The sequence below is a fragment of the Archocentrus centrarchus genome, chromosome 9 (genome assembly GCF_007364275.1).
Source record: "Archocentrus centrarchus isolate MPI-CPG fArcCen1 chromosome 9, fArcCen1, whole genome shotgun sequence".
NCBI classification, from domain to species: Eukaryota; Metazoa; Chordata; class Actinopteri; order Cichliformes; family Cichlidae; genus Archocentrus; species Archocentrus centrarchus.
The window spans coordinates 8,987,309-9,008,897 of record NC_044354.1 but is presented as its reverse complement, the minus strand read 5'-3'; the positions used below and the strand labels follow the sequence as shown (position 1 = coordinate 9,008,897).

At 38.7% G+C, this 21,589-nt stretch overlaps 2 protein-coding genes across 6 annotated transcripts; both read left to right on the top strand.

Annotated features, from left to right (window-relative positions):
* Positions 1-406: 406 nt before the first annotated feature.
* On the top strand, positions 407-12,048 carry nim1ka (NIM1 serine/threonine protein kinase a). 4 transcript variants are annotated; one of them, XM_030736919.1, is made up of 7 exons: positions 407-755; positions 6,221-6,722; positions 7,238-7,603; positions 7,880-7,992; positions 9,106-9,227; positions 9,353-9,499; positions 10,524-12,048. In XM_030736919.1, exons 3-7 carry the CDS (start codon positions 7,296-7,298, stop codon positions 11,280-11,282), a joined length of 1,449 nt encoding a protein of 482 aa, XP_030592779.1. In that variant the 5' UTR covers positions 407-755; positions 6,221-6,722; positions 7,238-7,295; the 3' UTR covers positions 11,283-12,048. The 4 variants fall into 4 exon arrangements, with proteins under 4 accessions (XP_030592779.1, XP_030592781.1, XP_030592778.1 ...); XM_030736921.1 differs by having other exon boundaries at positions 407-685; positions 6,221-6,390; positions 10,524-12,047; XM_030736918.1 differs by having other exon boundaries at positions 6,221-6,390; positions 10,524-12,047.
* Positions 12,049-12,979: 931 nt separating this feature from the next.
* creb3l3l (cAMP responsive element binding protein 3-like 3 like) lies at positions 12,980-18,984 on the top strand. Of its 2 annotated transcripts, none has more exons than XM_030738027.1 (10): positions 12,980-13,100; positions 14,541-14,681; positions 14,916-15,309; positions 15,458-15,585; positions 15,745-15,837; positions 15,945-16,051; positions 16,767-16,835; positions 16,934-17,018; positions 17,103-17,196; positions 17,434-18,984. In XM_030738027.1, the coding sequence occupies exons 2-10, from the start codon at positions 14,541-14,543 to the stop codon at positions 17,829-17,831; spliced, it is 1,509 nt and encodes a 502-aa protein (XP_030593887.1). In that variant the 5' UTR covers positions 12,980-13,100; the 3' UTR covers positions 17,832-18,984. The 2 variants fall into 2 exon arrangements, with proteins under 2 accessions (XP_030593887.1, XP_030593885.1); XM_030738025.1 differs by having other exon boundaries at positions 12,981-13,100; positions 14,538-14,681.
* The last annotated feature ends 2,605 nt before the right edge of the window (positions 18,985-21,589 follow it).

The following is a 21,589-nucleotide window of genomic DNA, read 5'->3' as shown; positions in this document are numbered from 1 at the left end:
GTTTCCCCCACGGTGCTGCGTCTATGCTGTTTCTCAATGTATACTGTTTAGACAGGTTGTTACCCCCAAAGAGCGCAATGAAGATGTTGGTATTTGTATTAAGGAATAAAGTTACTGTTTTTTTTTTTTTTGTTTTGGGGGTTTGTTTATTTTTGTTTGGTTTTGACATTTTGGAGTGAAGACGAAAAAAAAAATCAAATATTTTAATACATTTGCTTTAGGATACTAGTTTATTACAACAACAAAAAATCACTAATATTAATGACTGTCCACTTGACATTTTAGAGCGAAGACTCAAAAATGTTGATTTTAATTAATGCACTAATTGTTTTTGTAACGGAACTTGTAACTTGTGTCGTGGAAACAAATGTATTCCATTTTTGTTTTCATTTAAATGCTATTTCCACCTGTGTGTTTTCATTTATCTGCGCAGCCCACGCAGGTCGGCTGACCCTACCTTGAACCTCCGCTGTGTTAACAGCCTGATCAGCGATGGTCAGGTTAGGTTACCTGTTGTGTCCCGCCGCAAGCACACAGCCCGGGACAGCTCCCGTGGTACTGAACTGAATGGTCCCAAATCTTGTTTCTTATTGGATGCACGATTTACGGCGGACTCCTCGGGCCGCTGCTGATTCGTCGGTTCACCCGCTCGTTAAGCGGATTTCCTTCACAACAGGCTGAAACGGTGAGAAGCTGCAGCAGAGCCTGGGAGCTCAATGTCACCGGGTACTGGAGAGGATGAATTTGGCAGGAAGGTCGGTATACACTGTCGCCACGGGCTCATGAAGATACTCACCCAAGTAAGACCGATTCTCAAATGTGGCATGTTATGTTTCCTTTTTTAAAAAATTTTTTTTAATTTATTTTTAGCAGCGGTAGGCTTATGATTAGATGCGGTGGTTAAATGGGAACTGGCCTGCTGCACGGAGAGCGGCTCGCTATCATTGCATGTAGATACTCATATCAATCAGCGGATGCAATTTATTTCCTCGATAACGGGGTTTTGTTTGAAAATGTTGCCACCAAAAATGTATTTCTAAAACCTAAATCGCAACCTCCGTTCATATACCCGCTGTCTGCCGAGCAGTGGTATCTCATAATCTCTGAGGGGGGTTACCTAGAGCTCCTGTAGTGCACACAAATTTTAATAGACTCGGGATTAATATCACTGCGTTTTTATAATCTCGTGGTGTACCTCTTTTTTTTTTCTTCTTTTTTTTTTTTTCTTTTCTTTTCTTTTCCAATCACGATTGCACTCAAAATTCAAGTCATCAACTCCTCTTCCAGTTGCACATTTACGCATGTAACCTGCAAAATCATCACTTAACTGGGGGTCCACCAAAACTGCTCTGCTTCGCTAAACGCTTTTGAAAAGGCTTTATTCCATCAAGCTATGAATGAACCCAGTCTGGCTCGAACGCCTGTTGCTCTTTGGCGCTGTGTCTGTTTATATTTGTTTATATGACAACTGCCAGTCATTCTTCAAAATTCACCTTCTGTCTCATGAAAATATTTTCCTCTGTAGTAAAGGCTTGGGAGCAATGTTTTGCTTCTTCATAGTGACTACACAAAGAGAAAAGCAAAAATTATTCAGAACCTTCCTTGCAGTTATAAGGAAATGATAGGAGATTACACAATAAGAAAATTAAATACTATAAAAAAATAAAATCAAAAATTAATAAGTTAATACTTTGTGTCTTTGGTTTGCTGCAAGGCAACCTGTGTGTTCTGAGAAGTTAAGCAACTAATCTTTACTGCATTAAGTAGTGTACACTTAGACATAAAACTGAACCTATTTCTGTGTTTTAGAAGCCACAGAAGAAGAAAAAAATAGCCTTTTTAAGTTAATTTTATTTCCACTTGAAAGAAATTTGTTCTTAAATTTTATTCTTTTGATGGTCACTCAGTCAGAGAACATGAAACATTGTGCTTCATGTGTCTTTCTTTGATGCACACCTCTTTGATATGCTGATAGTGAATAACATGCAAACTCTGACAGCTCTTTAAAGCCAGAAATCATAAATGACCAAATGGATTTAGTTTTGAAGCACCAGATGCAGGATTTTAGCTGTCTGCAGCATTGTCCTGTTATTGTGCTCCCCTCTGATGCTGTTACAGTGACTTCGGTTGATGGCCTCAGAGACATATCTAGCCCCCTGTTGTTTACCAAGATACACATGAATCTGCACAGTACTTTATGTTCTGTATTGCCAGGCTTAGTGAATACTATCTCAGGTGAATATGGAGCAGTCATGCTGCATAAGAAGAAAAAAGAAAACCGATATTATCTGCAATTAATTATAGGAGGAGAAGTGTACATGCACATGTATTTAGAAACAACTTAAGGAGCGTCTTTGCAAAGCTACTTTGACAGTTATTTCCTAGTACTTCAGTTACTGTGTGTCCTTAGAAGCCTCTGACACTGTGGGTTGGACTGTGTGTGTATGTGGGTCAGAGAAAAAGGATTTAGAGGTCAGACTGTTTTTTTCTTTTTCTTTTTGTTTTTGAATTGCAAAATATTTGCCCCATAGATTCCAGAGAGGCCTGCTTCTCTGTTCCTAGGGCCCACGGTCCTCATTGTTGAAGCTCTTTCACTCTAGTCAGCTGTGCGTCCCTATTAACACACTGGGAAGCTTTGTGCGGCGCAAGCGCGCTGTCTGCACATGTGTATGCATTCACGTGAATGTGTTTGTGTATGCGTCTGTCTGAGGAAAAAGTGTGCGAATGCGTGTGTGTGTGTGTGTGTGTGTGTGTGTGTGTGTGTGTGTGTGTGTGTGTGTGTGTGTGTGTGTGTGTGCGTGTGCGTGGGTGGGTGGGTAGGGGGGTGTCTGTATGCCTGAATGCATACCAGCAGTGAATGAGAGAGAATGAGATACAAGTGCGGGTGGACTGAGCGAATGGATGTAAAATGAATGGGAAGCAAAGTGAGGGGCTTTTCAGAGAGGAGGAACTCTTTTACATGCAGGCAGCTCATAGCTGCTAATGTGAAGAGCAGCAGCTTCACTGCCCTCGCCTTTTTATAAGTAACGACACAAACTGGCATTTTAGTGCGAGGAACCATAACAGATGGAAAGAGCAAGTAAATCTTGATCCACAGCTGCTGTGGATGGGCTCTTGTGTTTTCCGTTGTTGGAGCGTGTGAAGAGGCTGCTGATGCTAGCAGAGTGATCAGCAGCCGGCAGACCTTACTTCTTCCCCTTAGGGATCTTAAGACAAGTGGCTGGCTGTCTGGTGAGTAAGGAAGGACCCACACTGATTGTGTTTGCTTGTGAACGCCCAGCTGTTTGCAGACTCATAGAGTTGTTTTTATTAAACAACACAATATATGATTATTAATTATTTAATTGCACTTTTGGTACATCAAATGTAGTCAACAAACAAGAGTTGCATTCAAGAATAAATAACAATTAATTGCTGTAATTGTATATAATGCATAACATACCTGCAACTTCCTCTTTGTTGCATGTCAACCCCCCCCCAAAAAAAACAAAAAAAACAAAAACAAACCTATTTTATATATATATATATATATTTTTTTTTTGAAATAACTAGTTACAAGAACAGTATCTCTTATTTTGGAAGCTAAACATATTATATAGTCAATTTCAGCTTGATGTCACAATTGGCCTGCTATAAACAGTTTATTAAATAATTATTTGCATTGTATTTATTTCATCCGCTGATATGCTGTCATGCTTACTCTCACTTGTGCACATTTTGGTGTGTTTATATATCCTTCAATCTGCTCATGCACACAATTAACAAGGGCACTCACATGCTCAATGCAACTGCAAATATGACACTGTGTACTCTCGACTTTGAGGAGTTCCAGTTAATGCTTAATCTTCAACCTTACACAAACATATTTGGTTAGTGTTCATCACTAAGCAATCTGCCAGATGTGTTATACAGTGGAAGCCGGGGACAAAGCAATCTCAGTAAATACCCATTTATGGATCTTCTCTTCACTCAGAGTACTTACCAGTAGAGCCAGTATAGTTTTTCAGTTGTTGTTCTCAATACAGCAAGTATTTCCCTGACATTTGAGACTATATATTATATAGTCTCACATATATAACTATATATTATATACTCTATATTATATTATGTATACTCTATATTATATTATTTTTAATATTATGGAAAGACATGACAGGAATGTGTTGAAGTAAATGTTTCTCCATAATTGAAAATGACATTTTCCCAATGTTGTCTGGGTTCCCAAAACTTTTCATGCCCGCCTTGCTTGTTGATCAGTTTATCTCATGCATGGCTGTCCTTTAGTGTTTTTATTTATTCACATAAAAGGCATGTATTCAGCACATGTTGCTTTGTGCTATAAAGCGGAGGCCTCTCCTCCCTCAGCAAGTCCTTTTAGGCTGCCTGAGATCAATGCGCAGATATTCATAGTTCGATGGCAGGAAGGTGTTTGAAAGCTGGAAGACTCTAGGCCTCACAAAAGAGAATCGCTTTGATTCCCTGGCGAGGCTTCAATGCAGATTCATTCATCTTAATATAGAGACAATTGATAGAGAGCCTTTGAAAGCGCCATGTTACACTAACCATTTCTATTCTTGCCTTATACAAGACTTGCTACTACTTGTTACTTCTTATGTAACACCAATTTAACCACTTTATGAAGGAAAGGCTAAAAATGATACTACACTCCACTGGAAACCCTGTTAGTCGCTTTACTTAATACACACATTTAATACTGAAGGAATCCGATTTCCTCACATCTGCTAAAACATTTATCAGCATTTTTGAAAATTGATTTATTGGTAGACATTGCCAGCTGATTTGATCTCCATAGAATAAAATGTATTTTCAGTCACGTTACCAAATCATTTGATGACATTTTTTACTGCGTTTCACAGAATCACTGTGCTGTCATCTTCACATCTCTGTAGATATGCAAAATGTTACAAGCAGTGGCTTTTAAAAGATTAATTTATATGATATTTTCCTTTGTGTAACTTAATCACATGAAATGACAAACCAACAGTGTGTTAGTCTGATGATCACTAATTCAAATGTCCCTATCACACTCAGCACCAAACCCATTAATCCCTAGTGTTGATTATTTAAATATGGATTGGGTACTTCGGCTTCTTCCCAAAGTCCAAAGACGTGCATGTTAGTGAGCTTAGGTTAAATGGTGATTCTAAATTGCCGATAGGTGTGAATGTGAGTGTGAATGGTTGTCTGTCTCTCTGTGTTAGCCCTGCGACACACTGGCAACCTGTCCAGGGTGTACCCTGTCTCTCACCCTATGGCAGCTGGGATAGGCTCCAGGGGGAGATCTGAAGTTTGGATCATGTATATACCGTGTATGCTGCTGTATTTCTGATGTAATTCGATTAAGGTGTCGGGCTGAACCACAGACCTGAGCTGGTTTAAGTATTGAGTGTGCATTCTTTTACTCTGTTAAACACTGCTAATAGCAGATTACGGAGAAAAACATTTCACCAAAAATAAATTAATTGTGTTAAGAACATTCTAGTTGCATCCAAAAAATACATGGTTACATGTGTTATATACTGATATATATAGTGTCTTTCATATTATATGTATCAATTTTTATTTGGCAGATTAATCATTGCAGAATAGACATTTTATTTAACTTACACCCTGTGTCTCGGATACACCTTTTATTTTCCATCTCGTGGGACATTGTTAGAGCTGTGTTCCCAGAGCAGTACACAGTTATCACCTAATTACACTCTTTTGCACTTACAGACATCACATCAAACACAAACAGCAGGAGGTGTGACACACTGCAATGAAATGATCACGGTCAGTCATGCAGGTATTTCAGGTTGTGTCTTCGTCGCAGAGGGTAACGAGGAGCTCAGATTTGTTTATTCGGGCTCCCTTAGCAACCTCAGCCTGCAGCACATTTGGAGCATGAGTCAAGCAGTAGATGGAGTAGGAGCTTCAACACACATTAACAAGCACTCAAGAAGATACTGCACAGGTACATTTGCTTTAACCTATTTATACAAACTCAGGATGGAAGCTGGAATAAATGTGTTTTTGCAGAGACGCGTGACAAATAGAGAAACTAAAATATTGCATGGAGGTTCTTAAGTATTTAAACAATACAAAAAAAAAACAACAACAGATGAGAAGTAAAGGAGGTTGTCATGAGCACTGATATAGACATAGAACATAACATAAAATACATTTACTTTTGTGTGTCTCTTTTGCTGCATTTCAGGTAACCACCCCATGGCTGCACCCTGACACTATCATCTGTTCAACACCTCTCCTCCAACTTCCCCCCCTATCCAGCTTCTCTCCCCTCCTCCTCACCCTGTGCCCTATTTATACCCTGGAGACTCAAAACAGTCCATTAAAGCCTGCGGACCTGCTCAGGAAAAGACACCGGTGAGCTTAAATTTGATAACACATGGTTTATCTTATCTCCGTGCTCGTCGCCTTTTCCTCAACAGCTACAAGTAAGGAAAACTAAAACATCAGCAGCTGCTTTAACCTTCAGATTACAGACTGCAAGGACAGTTTCAGCTGCAGCACATTTTGGAAATTCTGGATGCAGCATGACCTTGGACTCGCAGATTTTCTCTCATTTAGCTGAAATACAGAAAAGCAGTCATCCATAACAGCATGCTTATTAACTGAGTTGTCTAAATGACTGTGATATTTGAACAAGAACACCAAAGGATTTACTTTCTAAATGGAAATGGTTCGTGTGTTTAAAGGTAAGTTGAGGCTTTTGTTTCTTGTAAATTTACTTTGTAAGTTTTCACATTAACTCCGCTTCCATGATTTATCAATATAGTAAGCTATCTACATAAATGGTTAATTGGTATGTTGTGGATGTCTGCTTTAGTTTTGCATTTTCATTTCACGTTACATAGAGTATGTCTTCCCTCTGTTTGCGTAGAGCAAATATTATTGCTGTTCTGTACACATTGTAAAAGTGGTGAATGAAACAGTCTCACAAATAAGATCACATTTATTGTTAATCTGATAATAGAAAAAGAAAAATAGAGCATGAATTGTAGTGGTACCTTTAGCAGTACCAAATACGTATATTACACTTTTTTTTTGTTACAGGAATAGAGGCACTAGCATTATAGTAATCATAAGTTTAATCTGCATTACAACAGCACAAAAAAGTGCATCGGAGAACATTCTGTTAATAAAAATGGTGTATTCAGATTGTATTAAGAAATAATAAAAAATAAAACTTCTTTCCTTATTGTGCATCCAGTCTTGCATCATCTGCTACTATGAACTAAGCCCACACCGGCCTGTGCGTCACCTGGAGGATGACTGCAGTCTGTCCCTCGGAGAGTAGCCCAGAAGGGGCTGAAGCTGGGGTTCAGGCAGCAGGCTCTAATGGGTCGGGAACAGGAGGAACCACTGAGAACGGCTCAGTTAGTGGGGCCAAGAGTGTGGATTCTCATTCTGTCCGAGGTTCCATTGGAAGCACGGTGGTTTCTACTAGTAGTAGCCAAAGGAACACCCGCTGGAGCCGCCAGGACAGCTCTGACATCAACACGGATGATGAGGGAGCCACTGTCCGCCGCCTCACTCCCCTGGAAAGGCTGAACCTAGATATGTGCCAGGATGAAAGGTAGGGTGCTTGTAAGTTACTTGTTTTATTTATATATATATATATATATATATATATATATATATATATATATATATATATATATATATATATATATATATATATATATATATATATATATATATATATATATATATATTTAAATATATATATATATATATATTTTTTTTTTTTCTTTTTTTTTTTTTTTTTACTTCTCAAGTTATGAAATTCTTCCTTCAGTATACCATAAAAAACACTGGTTGTTAAATGCTTTATTATGTAAACTGGTTGCAGGGTGGTCCGTGAACTCACAGTGGGCAGAAGAATCGGCTTCTACAAAATTCATGGAGAACTTGGGTGTGGAAATTTCTCCCATGTTAAGCTGGGAATTCATGCTCTCACCAAAGGTAAATCCCTGAATGAAACTAATAACATGCAGCAATAATTACAGACATCTGCACATGGGCACAAAAAAACATAAGCTTCCTTTTAGAACTATGGCTTTTTATAAGACTTAAGTGATAAGTTGGCTGATAAGCTGTTTCCATCAGTGGACTACAATAATACCAAGTGTGTCCTTATAGCAATTTACTAACAGGGCAATTTGTGCCTGGCCAGGGGGCTGATTCAGCCACAAAGAGACAGACTGTCTGCTGCTCTTGAACAGATGGATTGATTAGAGATCTCCAGTTTCCTTAGCAACAGCTAAAATTGCTGCGTTCCTCATCAAAGGCTACAAAGAGAGAGGAAAATTAGTGTGTAGCTTTGTTTGTGTGCATATGTGTGTGAATTTTTTTAACCATTTAAGGTTTGTGTGTTTTTACTCTGTGCATGGCTTTCTGTTTCTCTGTGCATGCATGCATGCATGTGCGTGTGTGTGTGTGTATATGTGCGTGCATGCACGCAGTGTTTAGGTCAGTGGTGTCATTTAGTCAAAACCAAAATGAGCTGCAATGCATTTTAAATGCTCCTATTGAAAGCTATGTCACAGCTGAAAGAGAGCCTAATACCAGCCTTAATAATGCATACTGTAGCACAATTAGATATCTCAACACCATTTTGCCATTTAAGAACTTTTCTGTATTCAGTTACCTGAGGTCTGCTTTATGCATCTCTATGAATCATTTAAAGGAATACCGCCAAGATATCAGTTTTTCAGAGACTTTACATTCAGAGTGTTTTGATCTTTGTAAAACTGCACTTAATTATTTTTTTAAATCTCAACTTTTGCATGAGCCTCCATATCTACACATACTTGGAGTAACTGCAGAGTGACAGAAAAGGGACCCTTTTTCTCTGATCTACAACACCAAATCTCATTTTTAAGATGGGGTTAAATGTGGAAAATCAATCTACAAAAGATTTATGTAACTTACAGATTTTTATTTCCTGTGTAAGTCTATGCTGAAATACAGTGCAGCTTTAGAGTTTTACTGTGCATGATTTTAAATGATCTTGCATGGAAATGTATTATATGTATGGCAATCAGTGACCATAAACATCTCCCCTGGCATCACTAGACAAAGTGGCTATAAAGATCTTAGACAAGACAAAGCTGGATCAGAAGACCCAGAGGCTGTTGTCCAGGGAGATCTCTAGCATGGAAAAACTGCACCATTCCAACATCATACGCCTCTATGAGGTATTTTATACTTTCAAGTGAACTTCTGATCCCATGGGGCTTTTTTGATCGCTATATCTAGCTGACATCAAGAGCTTTTCTTACTAATGTAGTCTAACATATGTACTTAACCTTTGTGTCTTTAGGTGGTGGAGACTTTATCACGTTTGCACCTGGTGATGGAGTATGCAGGGGGAGGGGAGCTCTACACCAAGATTACCACAGAAGGAAAACTTTCCGACGCTGACAGCAAGATCGTCTTTGCTCAGATTCTTTCTGCTGTTAAACACATGGTCAGTAAATATATGTCTATATTAACGTGGTCTCATTATCTAAAGTACAGAAAACTGAAACTAAGTAAAAGAAATGTACTTTTAAGTCAAGACAGATGATAAAACTTAGATTTCAGAATTGCCAACATTATAACAAACCAACTGGGAGGAGTATTGCAGACTGTCAAAATATAATAATAGGTGAAACAAGTTCTTACATTTTAATATTTCAGTAGAAAATCTCATATCTAGAATAGCAGGTCACTTGCTGACACAGATCAGTGGGATTGCAAACATGTTCTAAGAGAGGAAAAACAATTAATAAAGATCGATGTTTGATATCAGGATGAAAGATCCAAATGAAGTAACAAGACATAGTGCTGCTGCTGCTAGCTGCACAGTGGCCGGTCACATGAATGAATGAATTGACCTGTTTTCACGTGTGCATTGCAGCCGCAAACTTGTCTGCACAATACCTGATAGAGGTGCATGTAAGAAGGCAAATGCCCAGTGCAGTTTGATAGGACTTTAAACAGTCTTTATCCTGCCAGCTCCTTGGTATTAAGTCTGTGTAATGTCCAGTTGAGTTGCAGCCATGTAAGAAAAGTGCAGGTATTTTTCCAGAGAATGCACAGTGGAGTGGAGGTAATGTGTCCTGCCTTCTGCCTGCTCCATCCAGGCACCTTTGCCTAAAATGAGGTATTTATAAGCGCTGCTTCGCAAACTGATTCTCCTGACCCTCATGTCCAGAATTCAAGTACAAACAGCTTTAGATTAAAACCTAAGAACTCCCCCATTTAACAAAATTATTATAAACTGTTAATGACATGTAAGAAAAGATGATATACCTTGTTTATCACAGAATTGGGAAACTCTGTAAATTAACAGACCCATAGTTTCTATGTGTATTCACCTTGATGGTGAAGCATTAACAATGTGATTAGAATTATGGTCCTCAATTGATATAATCAGGGTTTTTAACAAGCAAATAAATGTGCAAGTATGTGATATTTGTATTACTAATTTCCTCCTTGTTTTCCCACAGCATGAAAACAACATCATCCACCGTGACCTGAAGGCAGAAAATGTCTTCTACACCAGTGGCTCTTGCGTAAAGGTGGGGGACTTTGGATTTAGCACACTGAGCCGCCGTGATGAGACACTCAACACATTCTGTGGCTCTCCACCATATGCTGCGCCTGAACTCTTTCGGGATGAGCATTATGTCGGCATCTATGTGGACATTTGGGCCCTGGGGGTGATGCTGTTCTTCATGGTGACAGGCACCATGCCATTCAGGGCAGACACTGTGGCAAAACTAAAGCGGTGCATCATGGATGGGGCCTATGTTATTCCCACTTGGGTGCCAGAGGCATGCCAGAGGCTGATCAGGGGAATCCTCCAGCCCATACCAACTGACCGCTGTACAGTGGAGCAGATGATGGGCTGTGAGTGGTTGCTCCCTGTGGACTTCCCGCATGCAATGGAGCCCTTTAAACTAGACCCGTCCTACCTGGCAGAGAGTGATCCATCGGAACTCATAGAGGAAGAGCTGGAGATAAAGTCTTCACTAGAGGCACTGGGAATCACCTCAGAACACATCCTGAACAACCAGGGTAAAGACTGCAGGAGCTCCATCACTGGTGTCTATCGGATCCTGCTACACCGTTTTCACAAGAGACGGGTTGTTGAAAGTATTCCTGCTGTCAAACAGCCAGTCAGACCCAACGCAACGAGTAAAAAGGAACGACTTAAAGTGTACCGCAGTTTACGCCAGACATCTAAACTCTGTGCAATCCTGTGACAAAATTCTAGACTTTGCTCCAGAAATGTAATTCATTTATAGACTTTATAGGAATTGCATGGATTTTTATTACAAATTAAAAAATAAAAAATAAAAAAAAAGTGGTTTTCCGGCCATTAGAAAACAACTGAAAACATAGCATATAATAAAACTCCACTCAGCTCCTGGAATCTGACATTTCTTATGTCTGTGTAACTATGTGGCTGCTGTCATTGTCTGATTTTTCTGGCAGGGACAGGAATTCTCAGAAATTTGAAATGTTTTGACATCTAGTTTATTCAAGTCAACATAATGCTGATTAGATGGCATGCAGAACTTATTATTTGGGTCATGCAGGCCAGATATTTATAGTTCACACTTGGCCTTAGTTGTGTTGTAACAACGAGCCTGATGAGAATCAATGTAGCATCATTTTTAAGAAGACATATAAATCCACAATGTTTAGGTGAAAAAATGGCAAAACATGCTGTCAATACACGAAATATAGTGTCTTTAATGTTTAATTGCACTTTTCCTCGATGCCTTAGTTTTTTCATCTTTTTTATGAAATCAGACTGGCTGGTTTCATTATACTCCTTAATGCTTGGGATGAGATAGTAAGTAGAAATTTTACATCTTATATAATATGTCTCCATGAGATATTCCCTGCTCTTTTAGACTGGCTGACCTTAATATTTTCCCTGTGGCCTGAAAAATTCACTAAATGACAATAAGCTATGAAGACCGAGATACCAACTACCAGTTAGTGGTTCAGGTGGCAAAATAAAGTTTCAGCTTTGACTGACACTATTTTGGTATGAGTTTGATTCTTTTTGTCTTTTTAATCATTTGATGCCATGTCCATGCAAATGTGCTGAATGAAATAAATTTAGAAACTGCTCCATCTTTTTAATTTAATAATTATTTGCTTTTATGTTTGCATGCATGTTTTATAACTGAAACTCTAAATACACATACCTAAATACCAAGTGAATTCATAAATTACTAAAATTATAAGTTATAAAATATAAAATTATAAGTGACCGTGTAAGAGAATGACCTTGTTTTTACACAGTATTTAACTTTTTTCACAGCCAAATATGATCACATTATGCATATCAGACTTTATTTAGTACTTATTTATTTAGAAATATTTAAATCTATCTATCTATCTATCTATCTATCTATGTAGTATATAGTGTATATATAGTATAAGTTTAACACTTAAAAATAACTTTATTTTGCAGGTACTAGGACTGGAATTCTTGAGAGATTTGAAATGTTCTGAAATCTAATTTACTGAAGTCAGCAATAATGACTATATGACATATTTTGTCACAGACAAATAATATCTCATTATGTGTATCATACATTTATGTTTTTTATTTGTTGTTTATGTTTATTTATAAATATATTTATTAACACTTATTTCCATTTTCTGTATTTAGTATTTATTATTGTTGTTTTCAATTTTATTTATTTTTATTACTGAAATAAGTAAGCGCATTCATGGTTATTTTAAAGGTAGCAGTCAGGATTTTTTTTTCTGTATGAACATTCTTTTAATGTATTTTTTGTATTAACAGTACATTTGTATAAAGGAAGCAGGGCATCAGTAGCAGAGTTTAAACAGTAACTACGTTTCCCAGAAACACCGAAGAATAACACGTACTCATATCCGCCTTTACGTGATGACGCAATTTTTGCCTTGTTGGAAGGTGGTTTCAGCAGGAAGCGCTCTGTCGGTGTACAGCAGCAGCTAAGACAAACCGAGTAGAGAAACCAAAAGACACGCGGACGCACTCACTCGAATGGTATTTCGTCTCTTGTCATCAAACGGTAAGAAAATTAATGCCAACCTTACCAGTCGTTGATGTTTCACAGTTTTTTAATAGCATAAGGGACCACGCCCTCAACCAATAAAGACTATAACAGGATTATTAGGCTAATGTTAACAGCTGACTCCTTGATGTTGACCTAAGAAGACGTTTCCTGCTTTTTGACAATGTCAGTTCCTAAATTCGCAAGGGGATGAATCACTTAAGCCAACTTCTAGCTTAACCAAGTAATGTCATTTGAGTATAAAATTGCTAGTTTGTACAGCAATAAGTGATTATTAATTATAGTCGAATAACGGCAGCCTGCATTCGGCGTGCGGTCATTTTTAAACCTCGTTAAACAGTGCAGCATTTAAACAGTCGTGGCATGATATAGGCTAAAATAAGATTATGCATCTTATTTATTTTGACACTTGGTAGTGCATTCAGATCCCGTGACAAAGGCATGGGGGCGGGGCTTACTATCGATGAGGTCATGATAGCGCTGTGTCGCTGATGCAATATAAAAGGCTATTATATGTGCTGTTAACCTCTTGCCAGGGAAATAAATCTGTTTTCTATATACACTCCCATAAATATTGTTACCGTTGACATGCACTCAACACATTCATGCAGCTGCAGCCTCCTCGTGGAGGCCAAAACAAACTGCAGATCTGCGTCCAGTGGATGTTTACTGCACCGTCCATGTAATACATCACCCCTTTGTCTCAGTGCATCACGGTAATGTCACAGCACTGTAACATGTTACTGAGCACATTGACCTTTTATATAAATTGCAATGTATTGCAATTTGTTTGTTGGGTATGACTTTTGCACAGTAATTAATCAAAGGTATCTGACCATTTAATAAACGATTCAAGTCACGTGGGTATTAAAAAAAGACATTGATTGGGCCATTTCACAAAGCAGCATTATAATTTCTTGTACTAAAACAAAGCAACACAACTTCCCTATCTAGTCAGAGATTTCTTTAGGATTCCAAAAGAGGGCTGGGCCTGGATTACACCCTTGATAGGTATCCAGTCTGTCACATACAGAAAGGTCACCATTCACACCTATGGCCAACTTAGAGTTACCAGTTAACCCAACCCATGTATGTTTTTGTACTGTGGGAGAGAACCCACATAAGCATGGGGAGAACATGCAAACTCCACACAAAAACGCCCCAGCCTGGATTCAAACCCAGGACTTTCTTGCTGTGAGACAACATTGCTAATCAGTTAATCGTAAATGAATTAAATCAGAAGGATTATACTGTGTTTTTTTCTCCCAACCAACAGTTCAAACTCCAAACAAAGTGACAGCTCACTCTATGAGATATGAACTTTATCATGGGATTGCTATACTCAGTATTCCTGACAGTGACATTATACTTCTGTTACATCAGTATTGTTACCAGATATTAGATATGCTCTCCTCTGTATGCTACTTTTTGCAGCAGATGTCAATCATAGAAGATCTTCCAGACATGGATGGAGCAGACCTGTTCGGGCTGCTGTTCCATCGCGGCCAGGATGGCTCCACTGAGCCCTTCTTTCCTGATGAGAATGGGCTCATTGAGTCCTGGCTATCTGAACAAGATGTAAGAGAAGAATAAACTTATTGAAAAGGGTTAAATGGCTGTTTAATGCATTACCTGATGTAACTAGCTGTTAACATGAGTTATGGTTTGGAAACAATAATATAAACACCTTTGAAGCTATATACCAGACAAATTACATGATAATAGAGCTTCTTAAAACCTAACAGTCTCATGATTCACGTTTATGTGTGTGTGTGTTTTTTTTTTAGAATTTAACACACTTTTGTCTCCCAGATGCTGGCAGATGTGGACACTGAAGACTTTCTGTCCAGCTTATTAGATGGAGAAGACAACACGGAGGCCATCTGTCCCATCTCTTCTCCACTGGGCAGCGACAGTGGCATTTCTGATGACAGCAGCTCCGGTCCTGGAAATAACAACCATGTTGGATGTCCCAGTCCTCATGGCAGTGATAGTGATGTTGTGCCCAGTCCCAGCTATTCCCAGCCCAGCCCAGTGCACTCTGACCTTGCTGTGACTTATTCAGAGCTGCAAACAGAGAGCATTGAGGCCTTAACAGTCCAAGCAGATCACAGCTACTCTTTGCTGCAGAGCGGAGGAAGGGATATGGATATGCTGCAGAGTGTGAGGGCAGAAAAGCCAGATACAGATGTCTTCATTGATCTGGGTATGTATTACTGAATAATTCTTGAATATATGAAATCTTTAACATTTTATTTTAGCTAAGAATGTCAAATCTCTTTATAGATGAGATAGAGATGGGGTTTGTATGGAATTTGTAGGGAGGTTTTAAATGAATAGCCTTCTTGTGACAGATGACCTGGTGACTGAAGCAATGGAGGAGGATATCAGCAGCGAGCTGGATGTCAGCAGTGAGCTGCCTTGCACTTTGGCCATAGAGAACCCAGCAGAAGATACAACAGAGCCCACAGAAATAGAGCAGGTCAGTTTCTCTTGCTTTTACAGCCAAACCAGAAGTGTTGTTTGACATGTGTTGTTGATGCGATGGTTGCCAATGCATTATATAAATGTGTTAATTGCTTTATTGAGCGCACACACAAAATTTCTCAAATTTAGAAAAGGTTCTTCTTCTTCCCTCTAGTTCCAGTTTAAAGAGATTGTGCTCACTGAGGAGGAGAAACGGCTTTTGGCAAAAGAAGGCGTAACCATTCCCACACACATGCCCCTCACAAAGGTAATTTTTAGTTTAGGTCTTTATGGTATCTATTTTGTTTATTTGTATCTCGCCCTGTATTAGCTGTTTTGTGAATACTCTGGTTAAAAGCCTGCTCTGTGTAACAGGCAGAGGAGAGGACTTTGAAGAGGGTCAGAAGGAAGATCCGCAACAAGCAGTCTGCTCAGGAGAGCCGCAAGAAGAAGAAGGTGTATGTTGATGGACTGGAAAACAGGTAAGATACAGATGATATTGGCTTATGTTATTGTCTTTAACACACACACAAACACACACACACACACACACACACACACACACACACACACACACACACACACACACACACAGAGTGCAGTTTTTCCACTGCATTCTGGATAGCCACTCTCTCCAAGAATGTGCCCACTATATTTTGTAATCATAATAATTACCATTACTCATAATTACCTCCATTTTATTTTTTAAGCAGTTTTGTTATAAAAATGAAGAATATTATCAATATTTTGATTAGTTTATGACAAGATAGCATGGCGTCACTGATAACTGTAGACAAGGAGTTTTTTCTTTTCTTTTTTTGTTCTTAGCCAGATAAAATCATGGTCACTGCTTCTGTAGTCCACTAAAATCATATTAGCACAGAAGAAAGAAAAATTTTGACTTTAAAAAAGAAACTACTTTTATTCTTAATTATTCTGACCATTATTTTCTCAATGAATCATAATTGTGTATATGAAGTATACTCTAATTTTAATGCCTGTTAGAATTTATCATAGCTAGAGTAGTTCCCTTTTTTTAAAAATAATAAATACACTTACCACAACATTTATTCTAAGTTCTTTATGGCTAATGATCCTAGCATTTATTTATTTTATGTCTTTTTTTATGGTGGATCAAACACTTGGGTGTCCGACTCTGGATAAATATACTAAATAATGAATCGATGTCTGTTACAGGGTGGCCATCTGTACTGCACACAACCTGGAACTACAGAAGAAAGTCCAAATGCTTCAGAAACAGAACATGTAAGAAGTGTTCATATGTAGTCACACCAAACTTCTGAATCAGTTGACATCAGTTATGTTAAACTTGCCTTGTATCTGTTTATTTGTATTTGCCACAGATCATTGATTGAGCAGCTGAGAAAACTTCAGGCTATGGTGAAGATGTCGACCATGAAGGCCAGCACAACCAGCACTTGTGTTATGGTAAATTTTGAATACTCTGGTTTATTTTTTTCTTTCACTGTCAAGGTCTTTGACATTTTTCTCACATTTTCATTGGGCTTTCAGGTGTTCCTGCTCTCTTTCTGTCTCATCATCTTCCCGTCAGTCAACCCATTTGGTGGAAACACTAAAGAAAAGGAGCTTTACACACCCTCCTCAAGTATGTTACATAAAAATAACAAGTCTCTTTTCTTACGTTTCAGCTATTTTTTTCTATGCCCTTAAATATACATGCTTTATTTAATAAGTTAGCATTACATAACTTTATAATAGATTTTCATTGGAAGATCTTTTCAGTGTAGCGATGTTTTATTTATTCTATTGTGTGATTTCATGACTGTATTTTCCAACAATCTCTCCTGACCTTTGTAAATGATCTTTCCAATCATTACTGCAGTCTTCTCCAGGAACCTGCGATCGTTGCCAGCTGAAAGCACAGATGCCATATCCTTCTCTCAACCCGAGGAGGAGAAGCTTTTATTAGTGGGCCAAGGAGAGGTGGAGAATGTTAAAGCCATCTTTGCAGGCGGTCAGAAGAATCACACTCCTGACTACCAGAGGGTGGAGCAACCTGACTCAGAAACAGGCGTCAACAGCAACTCTTCAGCAGACTTCCCAACTCTTGCTCAGGCAGCAGAGATGAAGCAGGGGCCGGCTGGGGCATTACAGGAAGGATCTGTTGATGCCGTAGTGGCATCTGCTGTTGCATACGATGTGAAGGGTTCCAAGGATACCTGGATAGACCGGAATCCTCCGTCTGTCATATTACAGCAGCACCGCTCTGATGAGATGTAGTAGGGACATCAGTGTAACCAACAGAGGGAGCTGTATTCCTAATGATTTGGGTGCTGGGGGAAAGGGAAAAATATCATTATTCATCCAGATATAGGATCCATCTTTTCGTCCATGCTTTTCCCCTCTGAAAGCCTTCTACTAGTTACTTTATTTGCACTTTGTTCTTGTTTCCTTGTTCTAGCAGTTAAAAGGAACCGGGGAGAGATTTTCATATTTTAGCAGGACATTGCAGAGATATTATAAATGCCTGCATTACTGGAGGGCACATTCTACTGAGTTAGCACTGAGAGCTGTCAACGTAGTTACGATATGTTGTGCATGACCAAAATTTACCAGTAGATTACTTAAAGATAGATTTGACTGTCACCAAATGTGGAGGGAGTTTGAACACATCAGCAGATCTCAATGCTAACATGCTGCTTATCAATTCCAAAAATCATAATTCTCATAGCCATAGTAAATTATGAAAATGAGTAGTCTAGTAATTTGTGCTGCAAATTAGTCAGCAATGTCTATGGAGTAGTAGAAGATAGAGCGCTTGATTTTCATGAAGCTTGATCACAGTGGTTGTTCAACCACAGTAATGCTTAAGCCATTGCAGGACATTTGGCCATTTAGAAGACTTGTAAAGTTTGTCAGTATTTCCCTTGTAACAAGGGTATCCATGCTTCTTTTAATTTTGGAATGCTTTGTTTTTATTTGTTTTACAGTAAACTTGAATCCTGGACATAACCATTGTTGGCTAATCAACTACACCCCTGCAGTCGCCTCTTTTGTAACTTCAATACACAGTTTTTAACTTCATAAACTTGTCTGGAATACCTTAGCACACGTGTAGGCAGAATAAGGGGTTGGACTTATTTACTCAGTAAACTTGCAGTAAATACACTCAAATGTTATGACCTGTTTTGTCAGTAAAGCATTTGTTTTTTTAATTTTTGTGTATTTTTTTGTTACTTTCTATTATAAATGGTATTGAAGCTACTTTCCATTGTACTTGACAGGCAAGGAGATTTTAAATGTTAATCATTTTGAGCAAAAATACTGGCATTTGGAGTCGTCCAAGAATGAAATGTAAATATAAAAAGTGATTGTTCCTCTTTCTGTAAATTTGAACTCTTTATGTATAATACATGTCTGGACAACTATAATAAACTTTTTATATGTCAGAATAAATCTTCATCCATGTTACTGATACTGATACGTTTGGGAAAAAAACCCAAAACAAAGCACATCCTCTTTTAATCTTAAGGGTTTATGTATCAGGACATAAAAAAAAAAACTGTGAGCATATGACATATTACACCATGCCATTTATTTAACAAAAACTAAGCGAAAATGCAGAAGCAGTGTGTGAGCTACATCCTTACTGCTTCCATAGGAAATAACAGTAAGAAGCAGCCAGGTGTTGCTAATCAAATGCACTTGATTAACTGATCATTAGCAAGTCCCTTGAATAATCAAGCCCCATCTTATCTCAAAGACCTCATAGTCCCATATCACCCCAACAGAGCACTTCACTCTCAGACTGCTGGCTTACTTGTGGGTCCTAGGATACTTAAGAGTAGAATGGGAGGCAGAGCCTTCAGCTTTCAGGCCCCTCTTCTGTGGAACCAGCTTCCAGCTTGGATTCGTGAGACAGACACCCTCTCTATTTTTAAGATTAGGCTTAAAACTTTCCTTTATGATAAAGCTTATAGTTAGGGCTGGATCAGGTGACCCTGAACCATCGCTTAGTTATGCTGCTATAGGCCTAGGCTGCTGGGAGGGTTCCCACAATAGACTGTTTCTTTTCATTCACCTTATTTACTTTGTTTATTCCCTGAGCCTGGTTCTGCTGGAGGTTTCTTCCTGTTAAAAGGGAGTTTTTCCTTCCCACTGTCGCCAAGTGCTGCTCATAGGGGGTCATTTTTGACTGTTGGGTTTTCTCTGTTTTATTGTAGGGTCTTTACCCGCAATACAAAGCGCCTTGAGGTGACTGTTTGTTGTGATTTGGCGCTATATAAATAAAATTGAATTGAATTGAATTGAATTGAAGCGTGAGCACCTCTATAAAAGCAGAAGTTTTGGCAGTTTGGAAATCTGGAGCAGGTGTGTCACGTGGTAACACAATACCAAGGAAGAAGGATATAAGCGATGATCAACAATTAGAGAGGCAATTGTTGCTGCCCATCAATCTGGGGAGGGTTATAAGGTCATTTCCAAACAATTTGAGGTCTATCATTCTACAGTGAGAAAGATTATTCACAAGTGGAAGACACTCAAAACAGCTACCAACCTTCCCAGGAGTAGATGTCACAGCAAATTCACCCCAGCGTCAGACCATGCTCAAAAACTACAAGAAACCCAAGAGCTATATTTCAGACTGTACAGGCCTCAGTTAGCTTGTTAAATGTTAAACTTCATGACAGTACAATAACAAAAAGAACAAGTCTGGCTTGTTTCCAGGAGAAAGCTTCTTATTTTTTTTTAAAAAAGAACACAGCAGTACAAGTCGTGTTTGCAAAGTTGCTTCTGAACAAACCACAAGACTTCTGAAACAATGTTCTTTAGACAAAGAAATGTTTGGCAGTAATGCACAGCTCAATGTTTGGTTTAAAAAACAAAAACAAAAACAAAACATACACAGCATATCAGCAAAAAAATCACCATACCAACTGTCAAGCACTGTGGTGGGGGGTTGATGATTCAGGCTTGTCTTACAGCCACAGGACCCAGGCACCTTGAAGTCACTGAGTCAACAATGAACTCCTCTGTATACTAAAGTATTCCAGAATCAAACGTGAGGTCATCTGTCTGACAGCTAAAGCTTGGCTGAAACTTAGTCATGCAGCAAAACAATTATGTCTTGCTAGTAAAACTAAAAACTGAACGAGGGTGTTATTTATTTTTCACATGACTGTAGAAAAATACCTGTACAGTCAAATCTTGTGCACTACAAACTTTTACTTTTTAATTTCAGGAGGCTCCTGATAATTCAAGTCCACTTAAGGTAGATGGATTTGTTTAATATGCTCCTCTCAGGTTTCTACCTATGCAAAAATTTTCTGCAGGTATGTTGTGTCATTTTAGAGCCATATTTGCATAGAAATGAGGCTGTGCAACCTGACAGGCACAGACACTCTCTGGAATTGTTTGCCACACCTTTTAACACAGTCAGGTGCTTTCCACATGGGGAGAGATCTATTGCCAAAAGCATTCACTCATCTGCTTTCACACGCATATAAACTTGAGTGACCTCCCATTCTTAATCAGTAAGATTTAATATGATGTTGTCCCACCCTTTGCAGCTATAACAGTTTCAACTCTTCTGGGAAGGCTTTCCACAAGGTTTAGGAGTGTTTATGGGAATTTTTGACCATTCTTTCAAAAGCACATTCATGAGATCAGACACTGATGTTGGACAAGAAGGCCTGGCTCGCAGCCTCTGCTCTAATTCATCCCAAAGGTGTTCTGTCTGGTTGAGGTCAGGACTCTGTGAAGGCCAGTCAGGTTCTCTACTCATCCACATCTTCATGGTCTTTGCTTTATGCACTGGTCTGCAGTCATTTTGGAACAGGAAGGGGCCATCCCCAAACTGTTCCCAATTTCGAGACATTGTTCAAAATGTCTCAGTATGCTGAAGCAATAAGAGTTACTTTCACTGGAATTAAGGGGCCAAGCCTAACTCCTGAAAAACAGCCCCACGCAGTAATCACCCCTCCAGTAAACTTTACACTTGGCACAATGCAGTCAGACAAGTACCATTCTCAGACTCA

What these genes read in the sequence shown, in the direction of transcription:
- creb3l3l (XM_030738027.1), top strand. Translation starts at nt 14,541, where the DNA reads ATGTCAATCATAGAAGATCTTCCAGACATGGATGGAGCAGACCTGTTC. An exon ending in AGATGTCTTCATTGATCTGG is followed by an intron (nt 15,310 to 15,457) that starts GTATGTATTACT and finishes TTCTTGTGACAG; the next exon opens with ATGACCTGGTGACTGAAGCA. An exon ending in AGCCCACAGAAATAGAGCAG is followed by an intron (nt 15,586 to 15,744) that starts GTCAGTTTCTCT and finishes TCTTCCCTCTAG; the next exon opens with TTCCAGTTTAAAGAGATTGT.
- nim1ka (XM_030736919.1), top strand. Translation starts at nt 7,296, where the DNA reads ATGACTGCAGTCTGTCCCTCGGAGAGTAGCCCAGAAGGGGCTGAAGCT. An exon ending in GATATGTGCCAGGATGAAAG is followed by an intron (nt 7,604 to 7,879) that starts GTAGGGTGCTTG and finishes AACTGGTTGCAG; the next exon opens with GGTGGTCCGTGAACTCACAG. An exon ending in TTTCTGCTGTTAAACACATG is followed by an intron (nt 9,500 to 10,523) that starts GTCAGTAAATAT and finishes GTTTTCCCACAG; the next exon opens with CATGAAAACAACATCATCCA.